Source organism: Leptodactylus fuscus, chromosome 1, assembly GCF_031893055.1.
Source record: "Leptodactylus fuscus isolate aLepFus1 chromosome 1, aLepFus1.hap2, whole genome shotgun sequence".
In the NCBI taxonomy this organism is placed as follows: Eukaryota; Metazoa; Chordata; class Amphibia; order Anura; family Leptodactylidae; genus Leptodactylus; species Leptodactylus fuscus.
In genome coordinates, this window is record NC_134265.1 from 12,055,970 (window position 1) to 12,083,963 (window position 27,994).

Genomic DNA, 27,994 nt, shown 5'->3' on the forward strand with positions numbered 1-27,994 from the left:
TAGCGTTTACTCAGTGTGAATTCACCCTTAAGTGTAAAGAAAATTAAATGGCTCCTGCTCTATGTCAGCTCTTTAATACTCAACAAGTTGGATTTCCGATTAAAACGTTTCCCATATTCGAAACATCATCATGATTTCCCCCCATCTAAGTGATGTGATTCGTGGGCAAAACATTTTTCACATTCTGGACATGAAAATGTTTTTCCTGTGTGAGTTTTTTGATGTGAAGTAAGAGATGACTTTTGGTTAAAAAACTTTCCGCAAGTACATGAAAATGGCTTCTCTCCTGTGTGAATTCTCTGATGTCTAGCAAGATCTGATTTGAAGGTAAACCGTCTCTCACACTCTGGGCATGAATATGGCTTCTCTCCTGTGTGAATTCGCTGATGTGAAATTAGGACTGATTTTTGGGTAAAAGACTTTCCACATACTGGGCATGAATATGGCTTCTCCCCAGTGTGATTTTTTTGATGTAATACAAGACTTGATTTCTGAGTAAAACATTTCCCACATTCAAGACATGGAAATGGCTTCTCCCCTGTGTGAGCTCTTTGATGTTCAATAACATGCGATTTCCGAGTAAAACATTTACCGCATTCAGGACATGAAAATGGCTTCTCCCCTGTGTGAACCCTTTGATGTGCCACAAGACCTGATTTATCTGTAAAACATTTGTCACATTCCGAACAAGAAAACGGCTTCTCCCCGGTGTGAATTTTTTGATGGTCAACAAGATAAGATTTCTGCCGAAAACATTTCCCACATTCTGAACATGAATATGGCTTCTCCCCGGTGTGAATTGTTTGATGTCTAACAAGATTTGATTTCTCGCTAAACCATTCATCACATTCTGAACATGAAAATCGCTTCTTTCCTGTGTGAATTCTTTTATGTCTAGAAAGATAGGCCTTCTCGCTAAAACATTTGCCACATTCCGAACATGAAAATGGCTTCTCCACTTTGGGTTCAACAAGATACTTAAAGCTTCCATCCTCCCCCGTCTCTAAACTTGCTAATAGCTTAGCCTTACTGTGAACTTTCTGATGTTTTACAAGAACCGATTTATAAGTAAAACATTTCCCACATTCTGAACAAGAGAATGGCCTCTCTCCTGTGTGAATTTTTTGATGTGCTACAAGAGTGGGTTTCTGGGTGAAACATTTGCCACATATGGTGCATGAAAATGGTTTTGTTCCAGTGTGAGTTATCTGATGTGTAACAAGATGTGATTTCTGCATAAAGCATTTGCCACATTCTGAACATGAATATGGCCTCTCTCCTTTGTGACTTCTCTGATGTTCCGCATCCCTTCGGTGACTTCTATTTTGCTTAACAGTCTGAGGTGTATTAGAAGATATGACAAGTTCATTAGGATCAGATGATAGATCTTTGCTGTGAAAGTCTGAGGTTATATCCGGGGTAATGACATGTTCTTCATATGGATCTTGTGTGATACCATGATCCTCTGCTTTATAATCTGTAGATATCAAATGTCCCTCTGGGCTCCTGGTGCAGTCATCTGACAAGAAGAAAACTTTTATTATTTTTAAACAATGTAACCTCAAAAAATTATTATTTTATAATATTTCATATTGAAAATTTTAGAAGACAGTAGACCTCAGACCAGTAGATCATGAGGTTCGGCCACCAGGCTGTTCTCCAGTTTTCCACTTATGTGATGAGGCCAGCATCTTCATCGATTTACGTTGCGTTGTGCCGGTCACCTTCAGATCTTACCATTTTGGAGGACAAAGTAATCTTTTGTCCATTATCTTCCCTAACTCCTAACATAGAGTTATGTCTAAATCCATCATCTCTTAAATAGAGTTTCACCCCCTAAATGTGAGAAGGAACCTTACGAGATACTTAGCGGTAACTGCAGAATGGAGGAAGCATGAGCATTTGCCTCTAAAGTTTCAAGGTGGATATAAGAGTTTTAAGCCTCCACCTCAATTGCTAGGTGGATCAAAAAGACCTCTCACATGATCTGTATTTATTATGCTAAAAACCCCTTGGGTTTTTAAGCTCATTCTACCTGGGCAGTTACCACCAAATGGGCAAAAGAAGTGGATGCCCCTTCTCTGATCTCTTAGGAATCCTAACAAAACATTACCACCTATATGGAAGATAGAAGACAACACCCACCATATTATTTACATTAGAGTCAATGGGAATGGACACAGAGGGAGGGACGTCTTTCTGTGTCTGTTACTCTGCAACCATTAATGTCTGGGGTTTTTTTTATCCTATGACTGATATTAACAGTAGTGTGAATGAAGCCAGACAGATCCGTCAGCAGCTTATTTCCCCGAAAACAAAAAAACATCTGCCATCCAATGATCGCCCCAGTCCCACCAAAACCTAGCAGCAGCTTATGTTGCACGTCATCGATTGTGTTCTGTGATATGTACTGACAACCTCTAACATGAGAAGGCATCAATGATCCCATTGTTTAGATGTTTCCATACTATCTCCTGAATTACAATCTTTGAGGGAACCTCATGAGCACCATCTGACATCGATAAATCCAAATGGTGACCCCCATAGGTTCGCATCAGGAAGATGCGCAACTGAATAGCGTGCACCATCACCCTGATAAGAAGTCCAGTGATGGAGTGAGAGGGTATTGGGATTTGCACCCGAAAGTCGCAAAAGATGGTTAAAAAGATTCTACGATTAAAATCTAATTTTTTCTCACTAACACACAGGAATAGCCTTAAGAAAGGCTATTCGTCTCCTACCTGTTGATGTCTTCTCCGCGCCGTCGTTCTGTAGAAATCCTAGTTTTCGCTGGTATGCAAATGAGCTCTCGCGCCGCACTGGTGGCGGGCCCCAGCGCTCAAACAGCACTGGGGGCTCCCCAATGCTGCGAGAGAACTCACCAACACTGCCTCCATCTTCTTCAGGAACGGGTTCTTTACGTGTCTTCTTCCGCCGCTGGCTTCAAACTTCTAGGCCTCGGGCAAAGCCAAGCATGCCCACAGGCCACAAGAAAATGGTCGCTTATTGTGGAGAGTTCTCTCGCAGCATTGGGGACGCCCCCAGTGCTGCGAGAGAACTCATTTGCATACCGGCGAAAACCGGGATTTTTACAGAACGGCAGCGCGGAGAAGACATCTAAAGGTAGGAGACGAATAGCCTTTCTTAAGGCTATTTCTATGTGTTAGCAAGAAAAAAAATTCGATTTTAATGGTAGAATCCCTTTAAACGGTTGTCTGCCACCTCCATCACTCTGAAGCAGTGACATCCCAGTTTGTTCGAAGCTCCATACACTGAGGAAAACATTGTATGTTGTTTTGTTCAGCTTTTTCCTAGAGCGATTACAGAATATTTTGGGGCTTTTTTTGTGTGAATCTCCCTGTATATTTAACATTTTCTGTTGTCTGTTCTTTATGCATGCACCAAACGACTGAATCCAATCTGCACCAAATTTGGCACATCAATAAATCAGACACTTCTGAAGATTTTAGACTACCTGTCACTATCTTTAGAACCCATCATTAACAACGCAAATATAACAGCACTTGTTTCCATATAAAGGTCCTTCCTTCATATCAGAAGATGATCTATATTAGCCAACACAAGCTCACAGGTCCTTCATTTGTAGCCTCACTGACATACACACAGTTTTAGGCCACATTTCCAAAACAATGCAGTGACATATTCAAAAAAGAAAATATGGCACCGCTGGCTTTCACATTAAGAGCCTTCCTCCATATCACATCAGATTGACCTGTAATACTCAATCCAAGCTTTCAGGTTCTTCATTCTTCGCCTCACTGACATACACACAGTTTTAGAGAAGTTTTATCATATTAATAATTTGTTCGGAGACAAATACACCATTTCATGTCCATATTCCAGCTACTTACCTGGGAAATTAACTGTAATAATGCCCTCCTTACATTCCTCATCCCCAATCACATGAGTCTCTTCTTTTATCCTTATGGCTATAGCATTTATATCATCCAGATCTTTATCCTGATTCAAAAGCAGTAAAAAAAATATTGTAAGATTCAGCAGACAGAAGAAGTAGTCATGGAGAATGTTCTAGCAGGAAATACTAATTAGAATGAGAACCATAATGACCTGACAGTAGGAGTTATATAGCTTGTGGTGTTGAAGCTTTGCATATTGCATGTTGGGATCAATGACAACCTCAACCTCATTACACACGTATACTCGGCATGGCTAGATGCCCTTCAGGTTGTGTCAGTGGAGGAATTCAGAATCTACCAGATACATCTAGAGCGGTTTGTCTCAGGGGAAATAAAGATCAGATCAGTAGAAATCCAACCTGATGGTTCCTTATTCCAACCAGCAGTCTCCATAGCCAGAAGATTGTGCAAAGATCCAGACAACATGTAATTTCTATGGTCAGCTTTATCCTCCAACTCCACCTCTCATTACACAAGTATAAACATCTAATACTGCTGGATAACCCAAGACTGACCACAAGGACTTCACAGCCCGTCTACACATCATAGGGAATATCTCCATCTACCTGATCATCCTGTAGAAGAAGAGGACTGGGACATCTCTCCGGTGTTGTCCTCTTACTGGATTTACCTGTAGGAAACACAGACAGGGACTGAATTCAATCTGTACATACAAATAATGGAAGTCTATGTGTATATAGTCATGTCTATTACCTGCTGATGTGAGGGGCTGGTGGTCCTCCATCATCACCTCCTTGTACACATCATAGGGAATATCTCCATCTACCTGATCATCCTGTGGAAGAAGAGGACTAGGACATCTCTCCGGTGTTGTCCTCTTACTGGATCTACCTGTAGGAAACACAGACAGGGACTGAATTCAGTCTGTACATATAAACAATGGAAGTCCATGTGTATATAGTCTTGTCTATTACCTGCTGATGTGAGGGGCTGCTGGTCCTCCATCATCACCTCCTTGTACAGATCCTTGTGTCCTTCTAAATACTCCCACTCCTCCATGGAGAAATAGACAGCGACATCCTGACACCTTATAGGAACCTGACAACACAATGATACAGTCATCACCCCGACCCCTCCAGTTACTGTATAATGTCCCAGCATTCTCAGCAGTGTCACCTCTCCAGTCAGCAGCTCCAGCATCTTGTTGGTGAGTTCTAGGATCTTCTGTTCATTGATCGCCTCATGCATAAAGGGGTGAGGTGGAGGCCTCGGGATTAGACTCCGGGTTACTCCCCATCCTTCAAACACAGTAGTCTGACAGCACCCACTAGAGGTCTTCTTCACTACTGTGTAATCCTGGTTATGGGGAGACATATTAATAAATCTCACTACATACATGTCCAGAGTCCATCACCTCTCCAGTCCTATCATCTGTTATTACTATAGATAAGAATGATGTAATGATGACATCATCAGAATCTCTCACCTCTCCAGTAAGCTGGTAGATGATCTCTAGGGTGAGATTTAATAGACTTTCCGCCATCTTGTTCCTGTCTCTTTCCATCCTTGATGGATCAATCAGGAATATTCTCTTATATAGAAGATACTGAGAGGATTCTATATTGTAGGAACCTGAATGGAGAGAAGATGAGACCATGTAAAACCAAACAAAATCACACATAATACACAAAATTATTAGAGAGTGTACAAACCTCCAGCAATCTATTTATTTTACAGTAACAGGCCATAAATTTGAAATTAGGTTTCCTTTAATGGAAATGGTTCCTTTAGGGCTTTGCTTCCAATGAGAATTGCCAAAATATATTATAATGCAGAACATCTTAGGTAAAATTATTTAATGCCACGTGCAGAGAATAGACATGAATGCAAAAGAAGATTTAGAATCTATTGTACAGTGAACAGCAAATAATACTAACAAATTAGTGAAACACAAAGGCCACCTCCTCCAAACACAGGACTGTGTGACAGTAGTGGTAGAACTTTTTTTCGTTATCTGCACTACCACTGCTCTATTCAGAATGGGGGACAGAATTCTCCTGATCAGAGGTGAACTAGGTGGTTGGACACCCATTCATCTTAAATTATCCCCTATACCAAGGATAACAAATAACTTGTTTTGTGGGAGAAACCCGTTCAGTCATAGACAATACTGAAGTTGGTTTCTTACGCACGGAACAATCGGGAACACAGTTTCTTCTGTGATCATTATAACTTTGTGTTTCCTTGGGAAAGACTTGCACCCAGCACCCCTAGAGATAACCACGTACGAGTTGAATGCAGCAATAGGATATTCTTATATAGCATTTCCTCCATGTCTGAGGTCAAAGAATGTCACATAACCGCTACAAGTCATTGTTGATGTCATTATGTATGGTGCTTGACGTCACTGGACTAACACAGCAATGAAAAGAGATCCACCAGCAGCATATAGTACATATCCTAAAAAAAAAGGAGGGACAGAGCAGAGCAAGCTACTGTAAGGGTTAGGGGCTGGTTCCGATCAGGGTCAGCACTATACGTAACTTCTGATGTATTCTACACAGGACAGACAATTACATTGCGATTACAGCAACCTTGGAGTCTCCATTCAGTTACATTATTTGCGGTGCCACAAGGCGACACTTCGATCTTTGGTTGCGTGGTATGCATTGCATAGAGCCCCGACTTCACAAGAACACTTTGTTACCACTTTTCTGGCATTTTGTAAATAAAGCTGAAAAACGTATCTGGAGACGCATAAATAAAGAAAACGTAGAAGCTGCTGGAGAAGCAGAAGTGGAAGAGGAATCTGAGATGGAAATCTTGCTGAACTTCCTCTTCCATTTTTCGGAATGTAAACTTATCCTAAGACAGTATTCAGATGATTGAGATTCGGCTGTGAAACTCGATCTGTGTGTGGGTCGTATTTACCTGCCTGAACACTGTAGCGGTAGACGGACTCCTGGTATTATAGTTATCTGTATTGATCGGAGTTCCTATCATGAGGGAGGGGACTTCTATCATCATACATAAGTAGAGTGATCGGAGTCCGTCTCATGGCATAGTGTTCAGGTTAGTAAATACGGCCCACACTTGGCTGAAACTCAGTTATGTGAATGAGACATACGGGTGACCACACGTGATGCAAACTGGTTTATTACCAGCCACTTTCTAAGCAACCAGCTCAAAATTAGGGTGCATTCTCATGTAGCGATTGCTGCGTGTAGCTGAAGACTTCCCAAACACGGCTGCCAATTATTATTATTATTGTTGTTTATTTATATAGTACCATTAATTACACGGTGCTTTACATTTGGGGGTTACATACAATACACAAAATATTCAGGTAGATATAATACTAACAGTGACCGACTGGCACGGTGGGGTAGAGGGCCCTGCCCGCGAGTGCTTACAATCTATGCCAATGATCGCGTGACTATACATGTGGGTGGGATTTCAGCTTCACACAGTTACCGCTACCTATTTGAGCATGCACGCTTATTGGTGACTACACGCAGTCAGCCTGCATTGTTATATAGGAGTCCAGAGTATTTGCTAAAATGTGCCCCAGAGGTCTATAACGACCTTATGGCGGGTACAGTGGCATAACTAGGAATGGCGGGGCCCTGTGGCGAACTTTTGACATGGCCCCCCCACCCCCTTCCTGACTGACACCAAAGACCTCGACCGACCTCCGCCACATTCCTGCGCGCTCTATTATGCCCCATAGTGGCCCCTACACACACCATTATGTCCCATAATGAACACCCATAAACAATTATTATACTCTGGGGTCTTTTCTGACCCCAAAGTATAATAATTGGAGACCCTGAAAGTAACCGCTTTTTAATGCGTATAGGTTTCTGTTTGGGGGGTCCCAAACAGACTCCACAAACGGAAACCTGAACGCAGATGTGAACCGGGCCTAAACATCACATTATAAAATACAATTTTAGTATGTATAATGATATAGAAGAAAATACAGATACATAGATAGATAGATAGATAGATAGATAGATAGATAGATAGATATGCTGTATATACTTACACATATACTCACACACATACATTCATATACAACATATATACACACCTATCCACAAACATACAGGACTCACACAATATTATATTATATATTTTTGGCAACAAAACCTGTGTGTGCGACAACATTTTTTGATTAATCACACAATATATAAGACACATAATGTAAACACATATACACATCTATACATATTTTATCCAAAAATATACTTACATGTGGCTGTGCAGCTCTGTCTAGCAGTGAAGAGAGCAGATACATCGCACAGGATGTCTCTCCTCACACTCCGATACTGAGGAGGGGGAGGGGCGGAACAGGAAGCTGCTGTGATCGAAAGCTTTTACAAGAAGCATCTGCAGCCCTGCATCTAACAGTGATTTGTCTTCTGCCAATCTTCTCCTTATGGTAGGGAAGGTATGGAGCCCTTGAGGGTGTGGGGGTCCTGAGTAATTGCCCAGTTTGCCCCCCCCTAACGCCAGCCCTGGGGCCCGTTACCGGCAGGAGTAACTCCAGTCGTTAACAGCCTATTAAGGAAAAAAAAACCTGCAGGGATAGCGGCTGTCGCTGGGCCCCTAATGTCCCAGGCCCTGTGGCAGCTGCTACCACGGTAGTTACGCCACTGGGTGGGTACAATGTGTAAAAAGAAGTAAATAAAAGTGATGGCACCACCCCCATCCAACCAAAAAATAGTAATAGTTGCCCCCGGCCATACAAAAACATGGCCCAGATTTACTGTTCTGGTTACGACTAGACACTGGTGTAAACATGGCACATATAATTAGAACTTATATTTTTCGACATAGTAGACATGTGAGTGTGGTCTCAGAAAAAAAGGCGTTGTTAAATGCTCAACAATGCGCTTAAATAGTGCCTAAAAATTATGGCTCAAAGTAAGCCAAATAAAACGTATTATAGACATAGACAAGACAGCGTAAAGTTATGGCAAATTTATCATCCAGCATCAGTCAACTATGATAAATCTGGTGTAGCATTAGTCACTGTGATAAATCTGGTATAGTATCAGTCAGATTAGTTTCATATCTGCATTGGAATCTCCGCCACAGATTCTAAAATCGACAGAGAAAAAAAATTCCTGCATGGAGGACTTTTCTCTCTGCCAGTTTAAATATTTAGTCTATGGAGTCTGCGGGTAACCAATTTTTAGTGGATAGCCTCTATGTCTTTCAGTTCCCCATGTGGGCCCGATTGATGGAGAGCTGAATGCTAGTGTGAACCTAGCATCGCTGTGACAAATCGGTCTCTGTATCAGTCACTGTGATAAATCTAGTGTAGTCTAAGCCTAGGTTCACATCTGCACCTGCTTTACGTTCCCGAATCAGCGTAAAAAATACAGATTCTGCATTTTTCGGGTGGAACCCGGCAGACCCCATCATAGTCTATAGGGTCTGCGGGTTTCCGCAGGTAGCTGCTTTTTAAGCAGATTAGGTTTCCGTTCTTCAACAGGCGTGACCCTAGAGTGATAGTATGGACATGATGTTAGCTAATACACTTGCTTTTTTTTTTTTATTTACATCTAGATAAAAAATAATGAAAGTAAATGATTGGATTTCTCATTTTTTTAAAAAGTTATTTTTTGTAATCTTTTACTTACATTTGCAAATTCTTAGTCGTGTTGACGCCCATTTTGATCCCCATGTGGAGCCCTGAGACGTGAGTGCGGTCTGTGACAGTCCAGTGATGTCATGTGCCAAAAAAATTATTTAGTAAGTGATTTCTAGCGTACAAATAATAAAACCTAAACCCTGTATAAATGTGGTATCAGTGTAACCGTAGCGACCTGTAGAATAAAGCCATCATGTGATTTATATCGTAGGGTGAAGGCCCCGACTACTATTTACTTCTATGGGAGGGATGGAAACAGCCCAGAACAACCTCAGGTGACTGTTTCCGGAACTGCTGACATCTCAGGAGCCAAAAGACAAAAATATTGTAATCTTAGCCATGGAAGACACAGCCCTTAGTGCAAGTTCACACGTAATAATTTGCCACTGAATTTGACACAGACCTTGATGCGAAACCTGTATTCCATTCATTTTAATGGCAGCAGTAGAAGATTTTTTCAGCTAGCGGACAAAATAGCATCCTGCTTGTTCTTCAGGCAGATTCCACCCTAGAAATCCAATTGAAATGAATGAGAGGAGGAAAATATATTGAGTGAGAAATTTGGAAATTTTGCTTGCCCAATTAAGGTCCACTACAGCGACACTCGTCTCCAAATTCTGCTTCAAAATCTGTTTTTGTCAAATTTATGGTCAATTTCATGCGTGTGAACTTACCCTTAAAGCAGCCGAGTCCTGAGACCACTAGTATCACCTGAATACATGAAGTATACAATAAAATACTGACATTGCCAGTGTTCTAATTCTTCGGGGTTATGTTTACATCTCCATCTCAGAGCATACCTGGAAATCGGTGGAGGATAAAGTTGTGTACGTTGCACTTTTTCTTCTGCTTGTTCCAGTTTTTAAACAATGGACACCTTATGGGCCCCTTTATAGTTAGGGGTCCCCCGGGCTTGTGTGTACCCGCTGGTTTAACGCTCTGCCTCACTGCTGTCCTGGTCCCCCAGTAGACCAAAAGAACAAAGTGACAACAGTAGTGTGAACATGGTGCAAGTACTAAAGGGTTAATATAAAAAAAACAAACCACAAACCTCCTCCTGTACATCGGCTGGTGTAATATCTGTGTGGTTACAGGACCTGTGGTGATGTCATAGTCATGTGATCAGTCATGTGTGGGAGGAATCACAGAGTCACATGACTAGGAGTGAAAGGTCTCTGACGTGTATGTAGCAGAGCCGTCTGTGTGTGACATGTATGTAGCGGAGCCGTCTCTGTGTGACGTGTATGTAGCGGAGCCGTCTGTGTGTGACGTGTATGTAGTGAAGTCGTCTGTGTGTGACGTGCATGTAGTGGAGTCCTGAATGTGTGACGTGTATGTAGCGGAGCTGCCTGTGTGTGATGTGTATGTAGTGAAGCCGTCTGTATGTGACGTGTATATAGCGGAGCTGTCTGTGTGATGATAAATGATTTAGATCTTGTTTTTTTGGGGGGTTTTCTGACTGAATATGCTGTAAATAGATATTACATGAGGACAGATATGTGATATACAGTTTTGCCCTGGTGCTTGCAGACTGCTGGCAGAGAGGTTGTTCCCATTGCCATCTTGGAGAACGATGTGAATGTAGGCTTGCTCCAGTCCTTCTGTCTCTTCATGTCATCCCGGGCAGACTGGATGTTCATGAGATCAGGGCTAAAGGTCTCTCCAAATATTGATGGGATTTACATTTCTCTTATAAACTATTAACTAGAGATGAGCAAATTGATTCTGCAGACGAGGAATTCGATCTGAATTTCAGGAAATCTTCGATTTGCCAAGAATCCAGATTTCTTCTCACTTCGAATCGCATTTTTTAATAAAATGGCCACTGCACATGTTGAGACAAGGAGCAGGGAACTCTGGGAACGCGGGATCACCCATAATGCCAAGTATGCAGCTAATCATCAGCCAGCCACCCTGGTGATGTCACAGCCCTATAAAAACCATCAGCCATTTTAGGTGCATTCATTTCACATCGCTCTTACTTCCACTAATATCTGCACTCGCCTGTTCTGACTCCTTTTTAAAGGCTTTTAATAGCAGGGAAAGAAATTAGGGGCTCATAAGCCATTGTGTTCAGAGAATACAAATACAGGCCATTTATCAAGAATTCTTAGCCACTAATCTCCGCAGTTACCAGTTTTTCTCACTCTTATTTTAAAGGTGTTTGATAGTGGGGAAACAAATAAGGAACAAATTAGCCATTTATAAAATTACAGGCCATTTCTCAGTATGACAGGCCATGCACAGGGGAGGGCCAGAGGCCTAAATGTTTCTGGCACAGTTTGCAGCAGAGTAAGGGGGCGTGACAGCATGGGTCACTTTAAGAGGCCTGAGCTCCCAGTGTCAAGTTGCGGTTGTGTCTTGACTAGGGTCGAGCCGATCTTGACTTTTCAAGATCGATTTTAAAATCCGATTTCCGATCATTTTTCATTTGAACCCGATCTCGATCCCAATGCAAGTCAATGGGATTTTTTTATTCATCGGAGATCGGATTTTAAAAGCAATCCTATTCGCTACACAGCATGGAATCTAACAATTGAACGCTTTAATTGTCAGAATCCACGCTGTGTAGTGAATCACTAAGTAGCCAGAGAATTTTTTTTTTTTTTTAATCCTCTGGCTACTTAGTCCCCCCTGGTGTCCACTTACCTGCAGAGATGGCTGCTCCGGTGCCCAGTCTTCTTCTTCGCCTCACTGCCGCTCCACGCTGCTCTTCTCGCCTCGCTGCCCCCTGCCTCCCAGGTTAGGAGAGTGTGGGCGGGTACTGGGAGGGGAGACGTCACGTCTACCCACCCTGTACCCACCCTGTACCCACCCTGTACCCACCCTGTACCCACCTTGTACCCACCCACACTCTCTTAAGCCACAAGCCCCGCCTTCCTAGCTCTTTTAACAATAACCTGGAACGCGGGGGCAGCGAGGCGAAAAAGAACACCAGGCACTGCACACCAGCCATCTCTGGAGGTAAGTAGCTACTAGAGATGTTAGTTTAGTTTCCCATTAGAATGAATGGAGGCAGCCGGTGGGAAAGGGGGTTAAGGCTGTGTACCGGCTGCTTCCATTCATTCCTATGGAACCGCAGCGGAGCCTTCACACTGATTATACACTCTGCTCAGAATGAGCGGAGCGTATACTCAGTGTGAAGGCTAAGCAAAGCATTATGGTAAATAGTACTGATCTCGATCCCACCTAAAAAGATCTGATCTTTTCCGAACACGATCATTCAACCCTAGTCTTGACCAGCAACTCAATGGTTGAAGACTGGTTGACTTAGTCATCCATTTCAACCCATGTTACATCAGACACCCCCAGCCAAGAGTCGGTGGGTTTGTCAGACACAACCCTTAGTTGGCATAACCCGGGAGCAGGCCTTTTGCCCTCAGGTGTCCTGAATCTGCCTCTGTCCTTTTCTGTTCCCTCAGCTAGAGAATTACTCTATGGTGTGGGCTCAGATCCACCATATTGTGAGGATGAGACACTACTGGACAGTCAGCAGCTAGTGCCCAGCCAAGATCTAGAGGAGATATCTGCCGCATCCTCCAGGAGAAATGATGAGGAGAGTGATGTTGCAAGCTGTCAGGCTTCTGCTTTAGAGACCGTTCAGGAGGACATCAGTGACCTGCAGACATTATTGGATGACGATGTATCCGATCACAATTGGGATGACTACTGACTCTCCACAATGTTAGACCCTCGTTACAAAGAAAAAATGGGGATCTTTTTTTTACACCTGCTGAGAGGGAGGACAAACTGAACTGCTATAGAGACATGCTATGTAGCAATTTGGCCGCTGTCTATCTGCGCCATCGTCCAACCTCTCGAATGTCCGACCTGGGAAGCCCTGAGCGCTCAACTTGCACTGGCATGGTAGCTGGGGGTGGCAGGAGCAGTATGGGCTCCATTAGCAGAAGCCTGAGCCTAGAGTCACTGATGAGCAGCTTTCTTCACCCGCATAGTAAAGAATCTGCTCATTAGCAGCTAGACACAGCAGAATTTGAACCAGCAGGTGGTGGCATACTTACAGTGCACCCTGCCACCCGGCGTCAAAGATCCACTGGACTTCTGGGCAGTCAAACAGGATTTGTGGCTGAAACTGGCCAAGTTTGCCCTGGAAAAGCTGTCCTGCTCGGCCAGTAGTGTGGCATCAGAGTGGGGGTTTAGTGTGGCAGGCGCCATAGTTATCCCAAGGAGAACTCACCTGTCCACCCAAAACGTGTAGAGATTAAACTTTGTGAAGATGAATCAGGCGTAGATCAGCCAGGAATTTCACCCATTAATGCCTAATACAGCAGATTAAATGATCCATGCTGCCTCACCACTCTCTGTCACTGTATGGCCTACTAAGGCTACTGCAACCTTCACACTCTGCCACTGTGGCCAATTAAGTGAGGTGTGTAGCGGTTCTAAGAGCGAAGTCTGTCATGTGCGTGTCATACTCTATTTTATTTTTATTTTTTTTTTGTAGATCGTGAACCCCATATAAGACTCCCAATATACATTTTTCCCTATCAGTATGTCTCTGAAGTATGTGTGCTGGTAGGACAGGCGGATTTTTAATTAGCCAGTATTAATTTCACATGGCTAGATTAACAAAACTTTTTATTTAAAAAGTAAGTCTCGCACCACTTTCCTTTACACGTGTCAATTTTATTTAGGGAAACCCTATAGATTTAAAGAGTACCCTGGGCAGCATTAGATGGGCAGTTAGAGGACTGTACCATCACTGCTGGCAGGGGCAGAGTAATTGTCCTATCCTATTCTTTACATATTCTCTCAAATAATCGAAGAGACCAAAAATCTTCAGTCGGGAAGGAAGCCCAGTCATCTCCGCCATCATTCGTGTGACACAAACCATCTTATATCTGCAGTAGTGATAGCAGATTTTGTGACTTTCCACCCGAAAAGGGGTAAAGAGTAAACAGGAATATATAAAAGTTATAGGTTTCAAAATATGGTGACCCCAAGAAATTCAGTATTTTTTTGCTAGTTTTTGGATTGGAGTTAAAAACATAACTACATCTACAGAAATTTGGTACCCTCGAATTGAATTGTATCGACCCACAGAATACAGTGATGTCATTATTAGAGATGAGCGAACACTGTTCGGATCAGCCGATCCGAACTGCACACTCCCATAGAAATGAATGGAAGCACCTGTGACGCCGGCCGTTCAGAATTTTTTTCCAGCTTCCCAGTACATTGCACAGAATAATAAATGAGACTATTATGAAGTATACATGAAGCCCTAATATGTCTAACCGTAAAAAGCAAACACGTGGCATCACCACTGGGCTGGGCTACTATGACCTAAATCAAAACCACAATTTTTACCTCGAATACGATTGATAGCAATTATTTAGGCCATGTCCTTTTAAATCATGCCCCTTTTACAGTATAACTGTGTTAGACATAACTTGTGATATTTGTCTCGTGGCTAAACCAGAACTGTGACTATACTCTGTGGCCTCTTCAGACCCCAGAACATCTAATAAGCAGAGGCCCAGGGGGCCCAATAACTGAACCAAAATAACCGACGTGAACAAAATCCCAACAGTTATCCTGAGTGCTCAGTTTCAGTTATTTTTCGATCAATCTCCCAGTCCTAGTTTTACTTTTTATACTTATGTTCCTTTAAACAATATGGTGCATTATTAAAACTCAAAAGTTTTACTGCTAGCTTGCCACTATGATATAGGCATAGTATTTTTTTCTGGTATTTTTCCAAGAAACCTTTCCTATTTTGTTTATTAGCTCATATTATTGATTATGGACCGTGGTTGTGTTGAGCAGTGTCGGCCAGATGTCCTTTGAGCCAACTAGATAAAACAATCCTGAAGGCCCCCTTTAACAACACCTATGAATATATCACAGTGCTCTTGAAATTTGGGTGGCTTTTGTTATAACTCCTGGGGCCATTGAAGGATCTTCTGGTACGCTAGTGGTCCAGTCCGACACCAGTGTTGAGTTATAATGCCTGACTATTTTTAGGTCCAAAATACTGCTGTAAAATATTCCACCAAAGAGGTTTATCAAAGTAGGAAAGGGTTGATCATACATTGGACATAGCACCAACTATTACAGACATTGTCGTCACTCACTGTGCCAAGTAGGGCTCAACTAAATTCAGTATGTCTTTGGAAAGCAAACATGGGGAGAACATACAAACTCCGTGTAGATCTAGTCCTTGCTCAAATTCGAGCACAAGGCAACAGTACTAACCATTGAGCCACAATGAGGCCACCAAAATCAGTGAGTTGTGCACCCGATGTGCCACAAAACCAGTATGACACTGGGCCACCTCTGCGGACTCCCCAGTATTCACCCTTTAACCCCTGGACATCACTGTGGGGAACCCGCCATGTTGTTACTTTCTAAGTTGGCCAAGCAGGAACATGGTCAGGAACAAGCAAAGGTCAAAACACAGAAGAGGTCAGATTGGATACCAGGTATATCTTCTGGAAATCCGAGCAATAGGGAGTGTATAGGCATGTCAGGGATCGGAGTCACACCCAAAATATATACACTAACTGTATACTACTTCTGGAGGTTATCCGTCCACTTTACAGTAAGCCTCAGGGAGGGCGGCATTTTTGCTAACCTAAGCCAGTCCAGGACAAGCTGTCCTGGACTGGCTTATCACCGAGTGGTGGTTTGGGGAGGCCACTGGAGCAGCGCTGCTCCGGCAGCCTCCCCTCACGCTAAGGCAGAGAGCAAGCAGTCTCCGGGCCTACTCTCTGCCGGCGAACGGGGCTAAGCCCCGCCCCTTCACTCGGCCCCGCCTCCGATCCACCCGGACATGCCCCCGATCCGCCCGGCCTTGCCCCCGATCCGCCCCCTCCTCCCGGCGGGGGGGGGGGGGGCGGCTTTCTGCAGTTAGCTCGGGCGGCGAAAGAGGAAGGTTCACCCCTGCCGAGATATCAAAACAAAGATCAATACATTGTTATGTCAGTCCAGGTAGCTGCAACGGGGCTAAGGAATAGCAGTAGGAAGTCTCGCCCTGCACTACTCCCACTAGCTATCCCGGTCCCTGCCTCACGGGTGTGGGTCGGCTGTACTCAGGCTAAGCCTGACCCCGACGGCTCCTCTCTCACTGACACCGTAGGCCTAGAGGGAAGTGGGAGAAGGAATGCCCTATAAGATCTCTAGGGACTGGAGACTAAAGGGGGTCACCCCTAACGAACAAGTGAAGCTGCTACTGACAGGGACTGACAAGGGTGTGCGCTGACTAACAACACAAGCAGCACACAGGAAAAATGTGGGAAAGGATTCCCCCAAACCAATATGGGAAGGAACCTTACACTAGGAAACAAACACAGGGAAACTGAGTAGAAATCAAAGGATAAGGCAATTCACTCACACAGTCAATACACACAGAGGTAGGATTGGTGAACACAGAAGGGAAAACTCACACACCAACTAGTTCACCCAAACCTCCCAAAAACCAACCACGGAACTTCCTCTATCCAAGATAACCACCTACTCCTCCTGCTAAGGCCTAGCACTGTAAAAGAGACACTCAGCACAGAACCATGGGAGGCATGGGTTTAAATACAGAGTAGAGACCACTCCTCCCAGGTGCAAATGGGAGGACAGACTAATCAACCAGGAAATAAAGCTGCCTACCAACAGTGCGCGCGTGCAAGTCAGAAGGTGTGCACCAATACCCACGACAGGACAACCCCGCAGTGCCAGGATGCCACCCCAGACACCGCGCAGCCAAAAACTCCCCAGGTAAGAAAAATAGAAAGCAATGAACCAAAATACTCCTAACAGGATCCTCCCCTCAAGGAGAAGACTCCGGATTCTCTAGGAGCATCCTTCTTCGGGAACTCCTTGTGGAATTTCTCCACGAGTCTGGGGGCTGACATATCCGACTCCAGAACCCAAGAATTATCCTCAGGACCGTATCCCTTCCATGCCACCAGATACCGTAGCTTCCCCCGAACGTATTTGCTATCCAGAATTCGGGATATCTCATACTCCCCGGACTCAGAAACTGGTGGAACCTTAACTGGAGACGTTCCTTTCTTGGCCTTCTTTAACAAGGAGACATGGAACACCCGGTTTATCTTCCACCTTTTAGGTAGTTGCAGCTGCGCCGCCACTTCATTTACCATCTTGATGATCTTAAAAGGACCCACAAACCTGGGACCCAGCTTCTTGCTAGGAACCTTCAACCTGATATTCTTGGTGGACAACTAAACCATCTCACCAGGGAAGAACTGCAACTCTCCTCTCTTCCTATCCGCCTGGACCTTAGCCTGGTGCGACGCCCGCACCAGATTCTCTCGGATACGGGACCATACCCCTTGCAGCTTTTTAGAAAATAGCTCCTCCTCCGGAACTGGGGAAGAAATGGAAAAAAATACTCTGAAAACAGGATGTCTACCACCGGAGCAAAAAAAAGGTGTGGTACCTGTGGCGTTGGAATCATGGTTGTTTAGGGAAAATTCTGCCAGGGGGAGAAAGTCAGCCCAATTATTCTGGTTCTCTTGAACAAAACACCTCAAAAACTGTTCCACATCCTGATTCTTCCTCTCTGTTTGTCCGTTAGACTCCAGGTGAAACCCGGAGGAAAACGACAGTGTAACTCCCAACCTGCTGCAAAAAGCCCGCCAGAATTTAGCCACAAATTGCGGACCCCTGTCCGAAACGATCTCCTCAGGAAGACCATGCAACCTTACAATTTCTTTAATAAACGCCTCTGATAGTGTCTTGGCACATGGCAGCCTGGAAAACGGGATCAAATGGCACATTTCCGTGAAGCGGTCAACGACTACCCAAATGACCGTGAAACCCTTAGACACCGGAAGGCCCGTGATGAAATCCATAGACAGATGAGTCCAAGGTGCCTTAGGAGGTTCCAATGGATGTAGAAGACCGTGGGGACGGGTATGCGACGCCTTGGCTCTTGCACAGACTGAACAATTTTGAACAAACTGCAAGACATCCTTACTCCACCCTGGCCACCAAAAATTCCTAGACACCAATCTCATGGTCTCTGAAACCCCCGGGTGACCAGCAAGAACCGACTCGTGACACTCCCTCAGGAGACTTTGTCGAAGAGTAGTTGGGACAAACAGCTTGTTTCCAGGTATCTTGGAAGGTGCAGCGTGTTGCGCTTCGATCAAGGCCTTCTCCAATTTCGCGCCCAATACTGCTACCACCACTCCATCCCCAAGAATAGTGGCAGGCGCCTCTCGTTCCTCCTCAATCGACATATACCGGGATAAAGCATCAGCCTTAACATTCTTCGAACCCGGCACATAAGTCACGGTAAAGTGGAACCGCGCAAAAAATAGAGCCCATCTGGCCTGCCGTGCATTTAATCTCTTCGCCGACCCAAGATAAACCAAATTCTTGTGGTCAGTAAATACCTGGACTGGCCTTCTGGCCCCCTCCAGGAAATGACGCCAATGTTCGAACGCTAGTTTTATTGCCAGTAGTTCCCTATCTCCGATGTCATAATTCCGTTCAGAGGCAGATAATTTCTTAGAAAAGAAGGCACAGGGATGCGTACCCTCCTTGAACTCCTGAGAAAGTACTGCTCCCACCCCCACCGAGGAGGCATCCACCTCCACTCGGAAGGCCAACCTCTCATCCGGCTGTCTCAAAATGGGAGCGGACAAGAATCGCTTCTTCAATTCTTCAAACGCGGCTAGCGCCTCTGGCGACCACTTAGCACAGTCAGCCCCCTTCTTAGTCAAGTCTGAGATGGGTTTCACAACCTCAGAAAATCCCTTAATAAACTGGCGATAATAGTTGGAGAATCCCAAGAACCGTTGGACCGCCTTTAGGTTCTCGGGTCGCGGCCACTCCAAGACTGCCCTGACCTTCTCAGGGTCCATCTCGAATCCCTTTTCCGATAGGATATAGCCAAGGAAACATAATTTATTGACCGCGAACACACATTTCTCCAGCTTAGCACTTAATTGGTTAACCCTCAGGAGATCTAAAACCTCTCTCACTCTCTCCCAATGAGTCTCCAAATCCGGGGTGTAAATGAGTATATCGTCCAGATAGACCACAACCCCCCTCCCTATGACGGCACTTAGTACATCATTAATAAAATTCTGAAAAAACGCGGGTGCATTGGTTAGACCGAAAGGCATCACAAGACTCTCAAAGTGTCCTAGGGGTGTGTTAAACGCTGTTTTCCACTCATCCACCTTCTTGATTCTCAGCAAGTTATACGCCCCACGTAAATCTATTTTACTAAACCAGTGAGCTCCCGTAATCTGGCTGAATAGATCCGAGATCAACGGGATGGGATAGGGATTTCGCACCGTGATCTTGTTAATCTCCCTAAAATCCAAACAAGGGCGCAACCCTCCATCTTTCTTCTTTACAAAGAAAAACCCCACTGCTACTGGGGACTTAGATGGGCGAATATGCCCCACCTCTAGACTCCCCTCAATATACTCTTTGAGCGCCTCCCTCTCCGGAATAGTGAGATTGTACAACCGTGTCTTGGGTAGCACTGCATTTGGTATAAATTTAATCGAGCAATCATAGGAGCGATGTGGTGGTAATGTCTTGGCTGCCCTTTCCTCAAAGACCTCCCTGAACTCACATATTTCTTGAGGCAAATTGTCTATAGACAAAGACATAACGGATATGGGCAGACATCGACCATTACACCCCTTCCCCCAAGAAACTACTGACTCGGTCTCCCAGTTGATAATAGGGTTATGCTGCTTCAGCCAGGGCCACCCCAACACTACTTGTGCTGGTAACTTAGACAACAAGAACAAGTCAATCTCTTCCCTGTGGCCACCCACAATAAACTCCAGACCCTCCACCCGTTTGGAGATGACAGCTTGCTGTAGAGGGGTCTTATCAATAGCCCACACTGGTATCTGAGACTTCAAGACCAAAGGACTCACCCTTAATTGCTCACAAAACTCTGAGTCAATAAGGTTGACTGCCGAACCACAATCAACCAAAATCCGGCACTTCTGCCCATTTACCCATCCATCAAGGGTCAACCCGGCAGTCTGAGTACAGGAAACATACACACCTCCCTCCTTAGTATTTTTTCTCCCTTTACCCTCAATAGACCTGGGGTTATTACTCTCCTTGGCGAACCATTCTCTGGAGTGGCATACCCTTGCTACATGTCCCAACCCTCCACACACAAAACAGCGTACTGTGCGGGACCCTTCACTCTTGGGTCTAGCACTTCGCACAGTGGCCCCAATCTGCATGGATTGGTCCCCCGGGTCCTCTCTAAAAACAGAGAATTGAGGAGGGCTAACCCCCCTAGCACTCTTGTCTCCACGCTCCCGGAGGCGCCGTCCAACTCTAATTGCCAGCTGCATGGCCTCATCTAGATCTCTCGGAACAGGGTGAGAAACTAGATGGTCTTTAACCTGGTCCGAGAGCCCTGTCTCAAACTGACTAAGTAGAGCGGGGTCATTCCAGTGTACTTCTGCTGCCCACCTACGAAACTCTGTGCAATATTTCTCTATAGCGTGATCCCCTTGCACCAAACGTCGTAGGTTATACTCAGCCGTGCGTACCCTGTCTAGGTCGTCATACAGTAACCCCATTGTGGAGAAAAACGCCTCTACAGTTAGTAAGCAAGCTGAGTCGGCTGGTAACGAATGTGCCCAGATGAGGGGATCATCTCTCAATAAAGTAATAATAATCCCAACTCTCTGTACCTCAGAACCGGAGGAAAACGGCCGTAGTCGGAAATACAAAAGACAGTCCTTTTGAAATCGGAAAAAATCTGACCTCTTACCTCAGAAGGGTTCAGGTAAGCTGACTTTTGGCTCCAGAGGCCGACCCACAGGGGCGCTACTCACCTGCTTCTGTATGCCCTCCACCTGAGAGGCTGTGTGTTGAGCCAACTGCTGTAACTGAGATACGTCAGAAGCTTGGATGGCATCCATTCGTAGCTTGATCCCCTCCATCTCAGTAGAAATCTGCTGCACCGCCTGGTACAACTGTTTCAGGTCCGCCATAATGCAAACGAACCTTTTTTTTTTTTACGGCTGAGTGTACTGTTATGTCAGTCCAGGTAGCTGCAACGGGGCTAAGGAATAGCAGTAGGAAGTCTCGCCCTGCACTACTCCCACTAGCTATCCCGGTCCCTGCCTCATGGGTGTGGGTTGGCTGTTCTCAGGCTAAGCCTGACCCCGACAGCTCCTCTCTCACTGATACCGTAGGCCTAGAGGGAAGTGGGAGAAGGAATGCCCTATAAGATCTCTAGGGACTGGAGACTAAAGGGGGTCACCCCTAACGAACAAGTGAAGCTGCTACTGACAGGGACTGACAAGGGTGTGCGCTGACTAACAACACAAGCAGCACACAGGAAAAATGTGGGAAAGGATTTCCCCAAACCAATATGGAAAGGTACCTTACACTAGGAAACAAACACAGGGAAACTGAGTAGAAATCAAAGGATAAGGCAATTCACTCACACAGTCAATTATACACAGAGGGAGTATTGGTGAACACAGAAGGGAAAACTCACACACCAACTAGTTCACCCAAACCTCCCAAAAACCAACCACGGAACTTCCTCTATCCAAGATAACCACCTACTCCTCCTGCTAAGGCCTAGCACTGTAAAAGAGACACTCAGCACAGAACCATGGGAGGCATGGGTTTAAATACAGAGTAGAGACCACTCCTCCCAGGTGCAAATGGGAGGACAGACTAATCAACCAGGAAATAAAGCTGCCAACAACAGTGCGCGCGTGCAAGTCAGAAGGTGTGCACCAATACCCACGACAGGACAACCCCGCAGTGCCAGGATGCCACCCCAGACACCGCGCAGCCAAAAACTCCCCAGGTAAGAAAAATAGAAAGCAATGAACCAAAATACTCCTAACATACGTGCCTGGCAGCATCAGCATAAAAAATGGACCGTTCCCACACTAGATGTAGCTCCAAAGAATCTGACAAGAGGGTTCTCTGCCACATGGCTTTTTATGATCCTCTCACATGGTCCGCTGCCACAAGATCTGCAAAGGTCAGTAACCCAGGCAGCTAAATGGCTAACCACTGATTGAATTAGTTTCGGGGACCATGTTCTTTCCCTGTCTCCTGAGCTGTAGTTGTACATTATTGCACAAATTGCCCTCCTTCTTTGCAGTTGCGCTAACACATTGGTGCAAACTCCTCTGCGATACTGAGCACAACAGTTAAAACACATAATTTGTACCGAATAATATAAACTCCTTCATCTGGTACGCTGCGTTTATTGAATGCAATAGTACACTATGTGATCAAAAGTATCCGGACACCTGGCTGAAAATGACTTACAAGTTCATGGCGCCCTCTATCGGTAATGCTGGAATTCAATATGGTGTTGGCCCACCTTTAGCCTTGATGAAGGCTTCCACTCTCGCAGGCATACGGTCAATCAGGTGATGGAAGGTTTCTTGGGGAATGGCAGCCCATTCTTCACAGAGTGCTGCACTGAGGAGAGGCATCGATGTAGGTCGGTGAGGCCTGGCACGAAGTCGGCGTTCCAAAACATCCCAAAGGTGTTCTATAGCAGTGATTTTCAACCAGTGTGACACATGGTCGGGTGTGCCGCGGGGAAAGTTCCCCAAACGCGTGCCAAGATTGGCACGGGAGACCTATTTTGCTGGCACAGCAGCCAGTCCCCGACGTTCGTGTACTTGTAAATGTAGATGGAGCGTCCCTTCACTGCTCTGCTAGCTAGAGCTGAGGTGTAGGACACGCCCCCTTCTCTCCCTGCCCACCAATCAGAGATGAGCCTCTCACTGCACAGGATAAGGGCTCCTTGGACCTGCTGCTACACGTGAGGAGCTCCTGCCGTCTGCAGCCCTGAATAGGAGAGGAGGAGAGGAAGCTGAACAAAGTGAAAGTAAAAGAAAACACCAGGTTAGTAACTATTCTTATTAATGTCAGGCATTTGGGGTTATTACTTTAGTTTTAGTAACTCCATGTGCCTCACATTAATAGCAATTATCCCCATCATGTCCCTCATATTAACCCCTGTGTGGCTCACATAAGAGTTAATAACATGTGTGACATATGGGGGTACTATATAATGAAGATATTTACTTAATTATTACCTCCATATGTTTCACATATCAGTATCCCTTATGTAAAGCACACAGGGGGTTAATGTGAGGGACATGATGGGGTTCACTGCTATTAATATGAGGCACATTGAGTTGTAACCTGTAATATACATGACCAGACTTTTTATACACAACTGTGGATAAAAGTACAGACCTATACATTTCTAAGGACCCATATATACAGCCATTCTTTTTGTGGCTGTGTATCTGGGCCAAATTGAAGAGCTGAAAATTATAGAGCAGGTCCTATATGTGTCCTATATATCCCCTATATCTCTCCTATATGTACCCTATATCTGTCCTATACATCCCTTATATCTGTCCTATACGTACCCTATATCTATCCTATACTTACCCTATATCTGTCCTATACTTACCCTATATCTGTCCTATATATACCCTATATCTGTCCTATACATCCCCTATATCTGTCTGCATTTGTGGCCCTGTCAATTAATTTTTAATGTTTATATCAGTGAAAACCACATGCGTGCCACTTGTATGCAGGAGGCGTAAGGCTGGGGCCCCACGTTGCATAAACGCAGCATTTTTGTTGCAGATTTTGCTGCAGTTTATTTCAACCAAAGCTAAAAATGGCTACAGAAGGAATGGGAAATGTATAGGAAGCTTTTTATACTTCTCCCTTCAGCTCAATCCACTCCTGGCTTAGGCTCAGAAAAACACAGTAAAATATGCAACAAAAAAGCTGCGTTTCCACAACGTGGGGGCCCCAATCATAGGCTAAAGCCCCACGTTGCAGAAACAAAGCTTTTTTTGTTGCAGATTTATTTTTTAGGCAAAGCCAGGAATGGATTGAGCAGAAAATAGAAGTACAAGAAGCTCCCTATATATTTCCTATTTCCCATTCGTTTTGTAGTCATTATTGGCTTTGATGGGGGGAAAAAAAGCAGCAAAATCTGCTACAAAAAAGGCAGCGTTTTTGCAACGTGGGACATCATTCTTAGTGGGAGTCTATAGGGTGGTAACACTGTGTACCCAGGTGCAACTATAGCCAAATCCAGTTTCCAGGCACAAGTCACTTTGGGGTAAGTGTGACATTCATTAATACCTGGCTGGGGTTTTGCTGTTACTGCACCGCCAGGAATTAAGAGGCTGAATTTAATCCACATTTCACTGAGGGCGGGTTCACACCTGCGCCCGGTCTCCGCTTTGCAGGTTTCAGGGAGAGACAGGGAGAGACTGAGAACTGTTGAGGAAGAGCTTCATGTGTGTCTTTCCACCATTCCTGCCAGGATATCCCTTTTGTGTTCATCGAAACAGGCCCAGGTTTCACACTGAGTGAGTATAAATACTGTATTTTCCGGACTATAAGGCGCACATAAAAACCTACGATTTCCTCAGAAATCGTAAGTGCGGCTTATAGTCCGGTGCGCCTTATATATGGATGGAAGCGGCGGCAAAGTCTGCGTGCCGCTTCCATACATACATAAAAGGCACCGTAAGGGTGCATTCACACTACGGAGCAGGGCTGCCGGACACTTCCTATTCATTTCTATGGGAGTCGACATGCGAGCGCTCCCCATAGATATGAATGGAAACAAGCAGTCCATTCATTTCTATGGGGAGCGCTCGCATGCCGGCTCCCATAGAAATGAATGGGAAGTGTCCGGCAGCCCTGCTGTCACGCCGGCCTGAAACAGAACGTGAAACTTACCGAGCGGTGCAGGGCGGGCGGACGGGCGGACATTCAGGCCTCCTCTTCCTCCGATGTCCTGACCACTTCCTCCGGCGCTCGCGAATTGATAATGGCCTGGGCGCATGCGCAATATCATAATGCTTCTACTACGGCTACTGCGGATGCGCCCAGGCCATTATCAGTTAGCGAGCGCCAGAGGAGGAGGACAGAACATCGGAGGAAGAGGAGGCCTGAATGCCCGCCCGCCCTGCACCGCTCGGTAAGTTTCACATTCTGTTTCAGGGTTTTATTTTAAAACGGGGGGGGGGGGGTAGTTTAATATAACTTTTACGGTTGGGCTCTATCAGCATGATTTTGCTGATAGAGCCCCTCCTCGCCTACCGAGCGCTTCCAATAGAAGCGGCTGGCACGCGGGGGTTAAGCGGCCGCTGGCAAAGTCTGCCTGCCGCCGCTTTCAATAACATATAATGCGCACCGGACTGCGGCTTATAGTCCGGTGCGCCTTATATATGAACCGAGACGGACTATAAGGCGCTCATGGGCAATGCGCCTTATAGTCCAGTGCGCCTTATAGTCCGTAAAATACGGTACATTTAGAATCTATATTATTAATTATATGTATAATATGTACTGTTTTAGTGTCATTTTGTGCCATTTTGGTTGGTGGTGTGCCCCGGGATTTTTTAAGTGTAAAAAGTGTGCCGTGGCTCAAAAAAGGTTGAAAATCACTGTTCTATAGGATTCAAGTCAGGACTCTGTGCAGGCCAGTCCATTACAGAGATGTTATTGTGGTGTAACCACTCCGCCACAGGCCGTGCAGTATGAGCAGGTGCTCGATCGTGTTGAAAGATGCAATCGCCATCCCCGAATTGCTCTTCAACAGTGGGAAGCAAGAAGGTGTTTAAAACATCAATGTAGGCCTGTGATGTGATAGTGCCACGCAAAACAACAAGGGGTGCAAGCCCCCTCCATGAAAAACACGACCACACCATAACACCACCGCCTCCGAATTTTACTGTTGGCACTACACACGCTGGCAGATGATGTTCACCGGGCATTCACCATACCCACACCCTGCCATCGGATCGCCACATTGTGTACCGTGATTCATCACTCCACACAACATTTTTCCACTGTTGAATTGTCCAATGTTTACGCTCCTTACACCAAGTGAGGCGTTGTTTGGCATTGACCTGTGTGATGTGTGGCACCCAATCACCTGACCACGTTCAAAGTCCGTGAGTTCCGCGGAGCGCCCCATTCTGCTCTCTCACAATGTCTAATGTCTACTGAGGTCGCTGATATGGAGTACCTGGCAGTAGGTTGTAGCACAATGCACCAAATATGAAAAACGTAGGTTTTTGGGGGTGTCTGGATACTTTTGATCACATAGTGTATGTCAGTAAGTGCAGACAGCATGCTTTATACCAGGTTTTGACTCGAAAAACTACAACAAAAACAGCCACAAAACTGGAGGTGTGGTTCCAATCCAATGGTCCTATCTTATTCTCACACTGTCAATACAATATGTTTAAAAATAAAAATAAGACAATAGCTACTGCCTGATGTGAATTCTTCGATGTCTAGCATTGCTGCACTGGATATGGAAATGTCATATATGAGTTAGTTGATGTTGAATTAGAGTTGATTTTTGGGTAAAAGACTTTCCACATTGACATAAATATGGCTTCTCCCCTGTGTGAATTCTCAGATGTCTAACAAGATCTGATTTGTAGAAAAAACATTTTCCACATTCTGAACAAGGAAACGGCCTCTCTCCTGTGTGAATTCTCTGATGTGAAATTAGAGCCGACTTTTTGATGAACGACTTCCCACACTCTGTGCATGAGAATGGCTTCTCCCCCGAGTGGATTCTTTGATGATGAATCAGAAATGACTTCTTAGTAAAGCTTTTCCCGCATTCTGAGCAAGAATATGGCTTCTTTCCTGAATGAATTCTTTGATGTTCAATAAGAGTTGATTTAGCACTATAATATTTCCCACATTCAGAACATGAATATGGCTTTCCCCCTGTGTGAGTTCTCTTATGTTTATCAAGATCTACTTTTACAGAAAATCCTATGCCGCATTCTGAACATGAATATGACTTCTCTCCTGTGTGAATTCTCTGATGTTTAGCAAGTTCTGTTTTGGAGGTAAAACATTTCTCACATTCTGAACATGGAAATGACTTCTTCTCTGTGTGAGTTTTCTGATGTGTTAGGAGACCTGATTTCTGAGTGAAACATTTCCCACAATCTGAACATGAATATGGCTTCTGCCCTGTGTGAATTTTCCGGTGTCTATCAAGGTGGGATTTATTAGTGAAACATTTCCCACATTCTGGGCATGAATATGGCTTCTCTCCTGTGTGAATTCTCTGATGCCTAACAAGATGTGTTTTATAAGTGAAGCATTTCCCACATTCGGAGCATGAATATGGCTTCTCTCCTGTGTGAGTTCTCTGATGGTCAAGAAGAGTTGATTTGTATGTAAAGTATTTACCACATTCTGAACATGAAAATGGTTTAGTCCCCGTGTGAATTCTCTGATCTTCAATACCACTGCTATGACTTTGATGATTTGCAGTCTGTGGTGAATGCATAGATAGGACATTTATAATAGGATTAGATGATAGATCTTTGCTGTGAAGGTCTGAGGGTATATCTGGGGTAATGACAAGTTCTTCATATGGATCTTGTTTTATTCC

The 27,994-nt window shown here is 44.8% G+C and overlaps 2 protein-coding genes and 1 pseudogene across 2 annotated transcripts in view; 1 reads left to right on the forward strand and 2 right to left on the reverse strand.

Moving 5' to 3' along the window:
* The window catches only part of LOC142189633 (uncharacterized), a 637,493-nt pseudogene that overhangs the window by 419,253 nt on the left and 190,246 nt on the right, over positions 1-27,994 (reverse strand).
* Positions 1-27,994, forward strand: part of LOC142190250 (uncharacterized) — a 185,421-nt gene that overhangs the window by 70,574 nt on the left and 86,853 nt on the right. The window lies entirely within an intron of this gene.
* Positions 8-27,990, reverse strand: LOC142188270 (uncharacterized). Its single transcript, XM_075261803.1, has 6 exons — positions 26,902-27,990; positions 4,874-5,197; positions 4,653-4,790; positions 4,505-4,569; positions 3,873-3,981; positions 8-1,519 (listed from the first exon to the last, which is right to left on the reverse strand). The coding sequence occupies exons 1-6, from the start codon at positions 27,887-27,889 to the stop codon at positions 129-131; spliced, it is 3,015 nt and encodes a 1,004-aa protein (XP_075117904.1). The 5' UTR covers positions 27,890-27,990; the 3' UTR covers positions 8-128.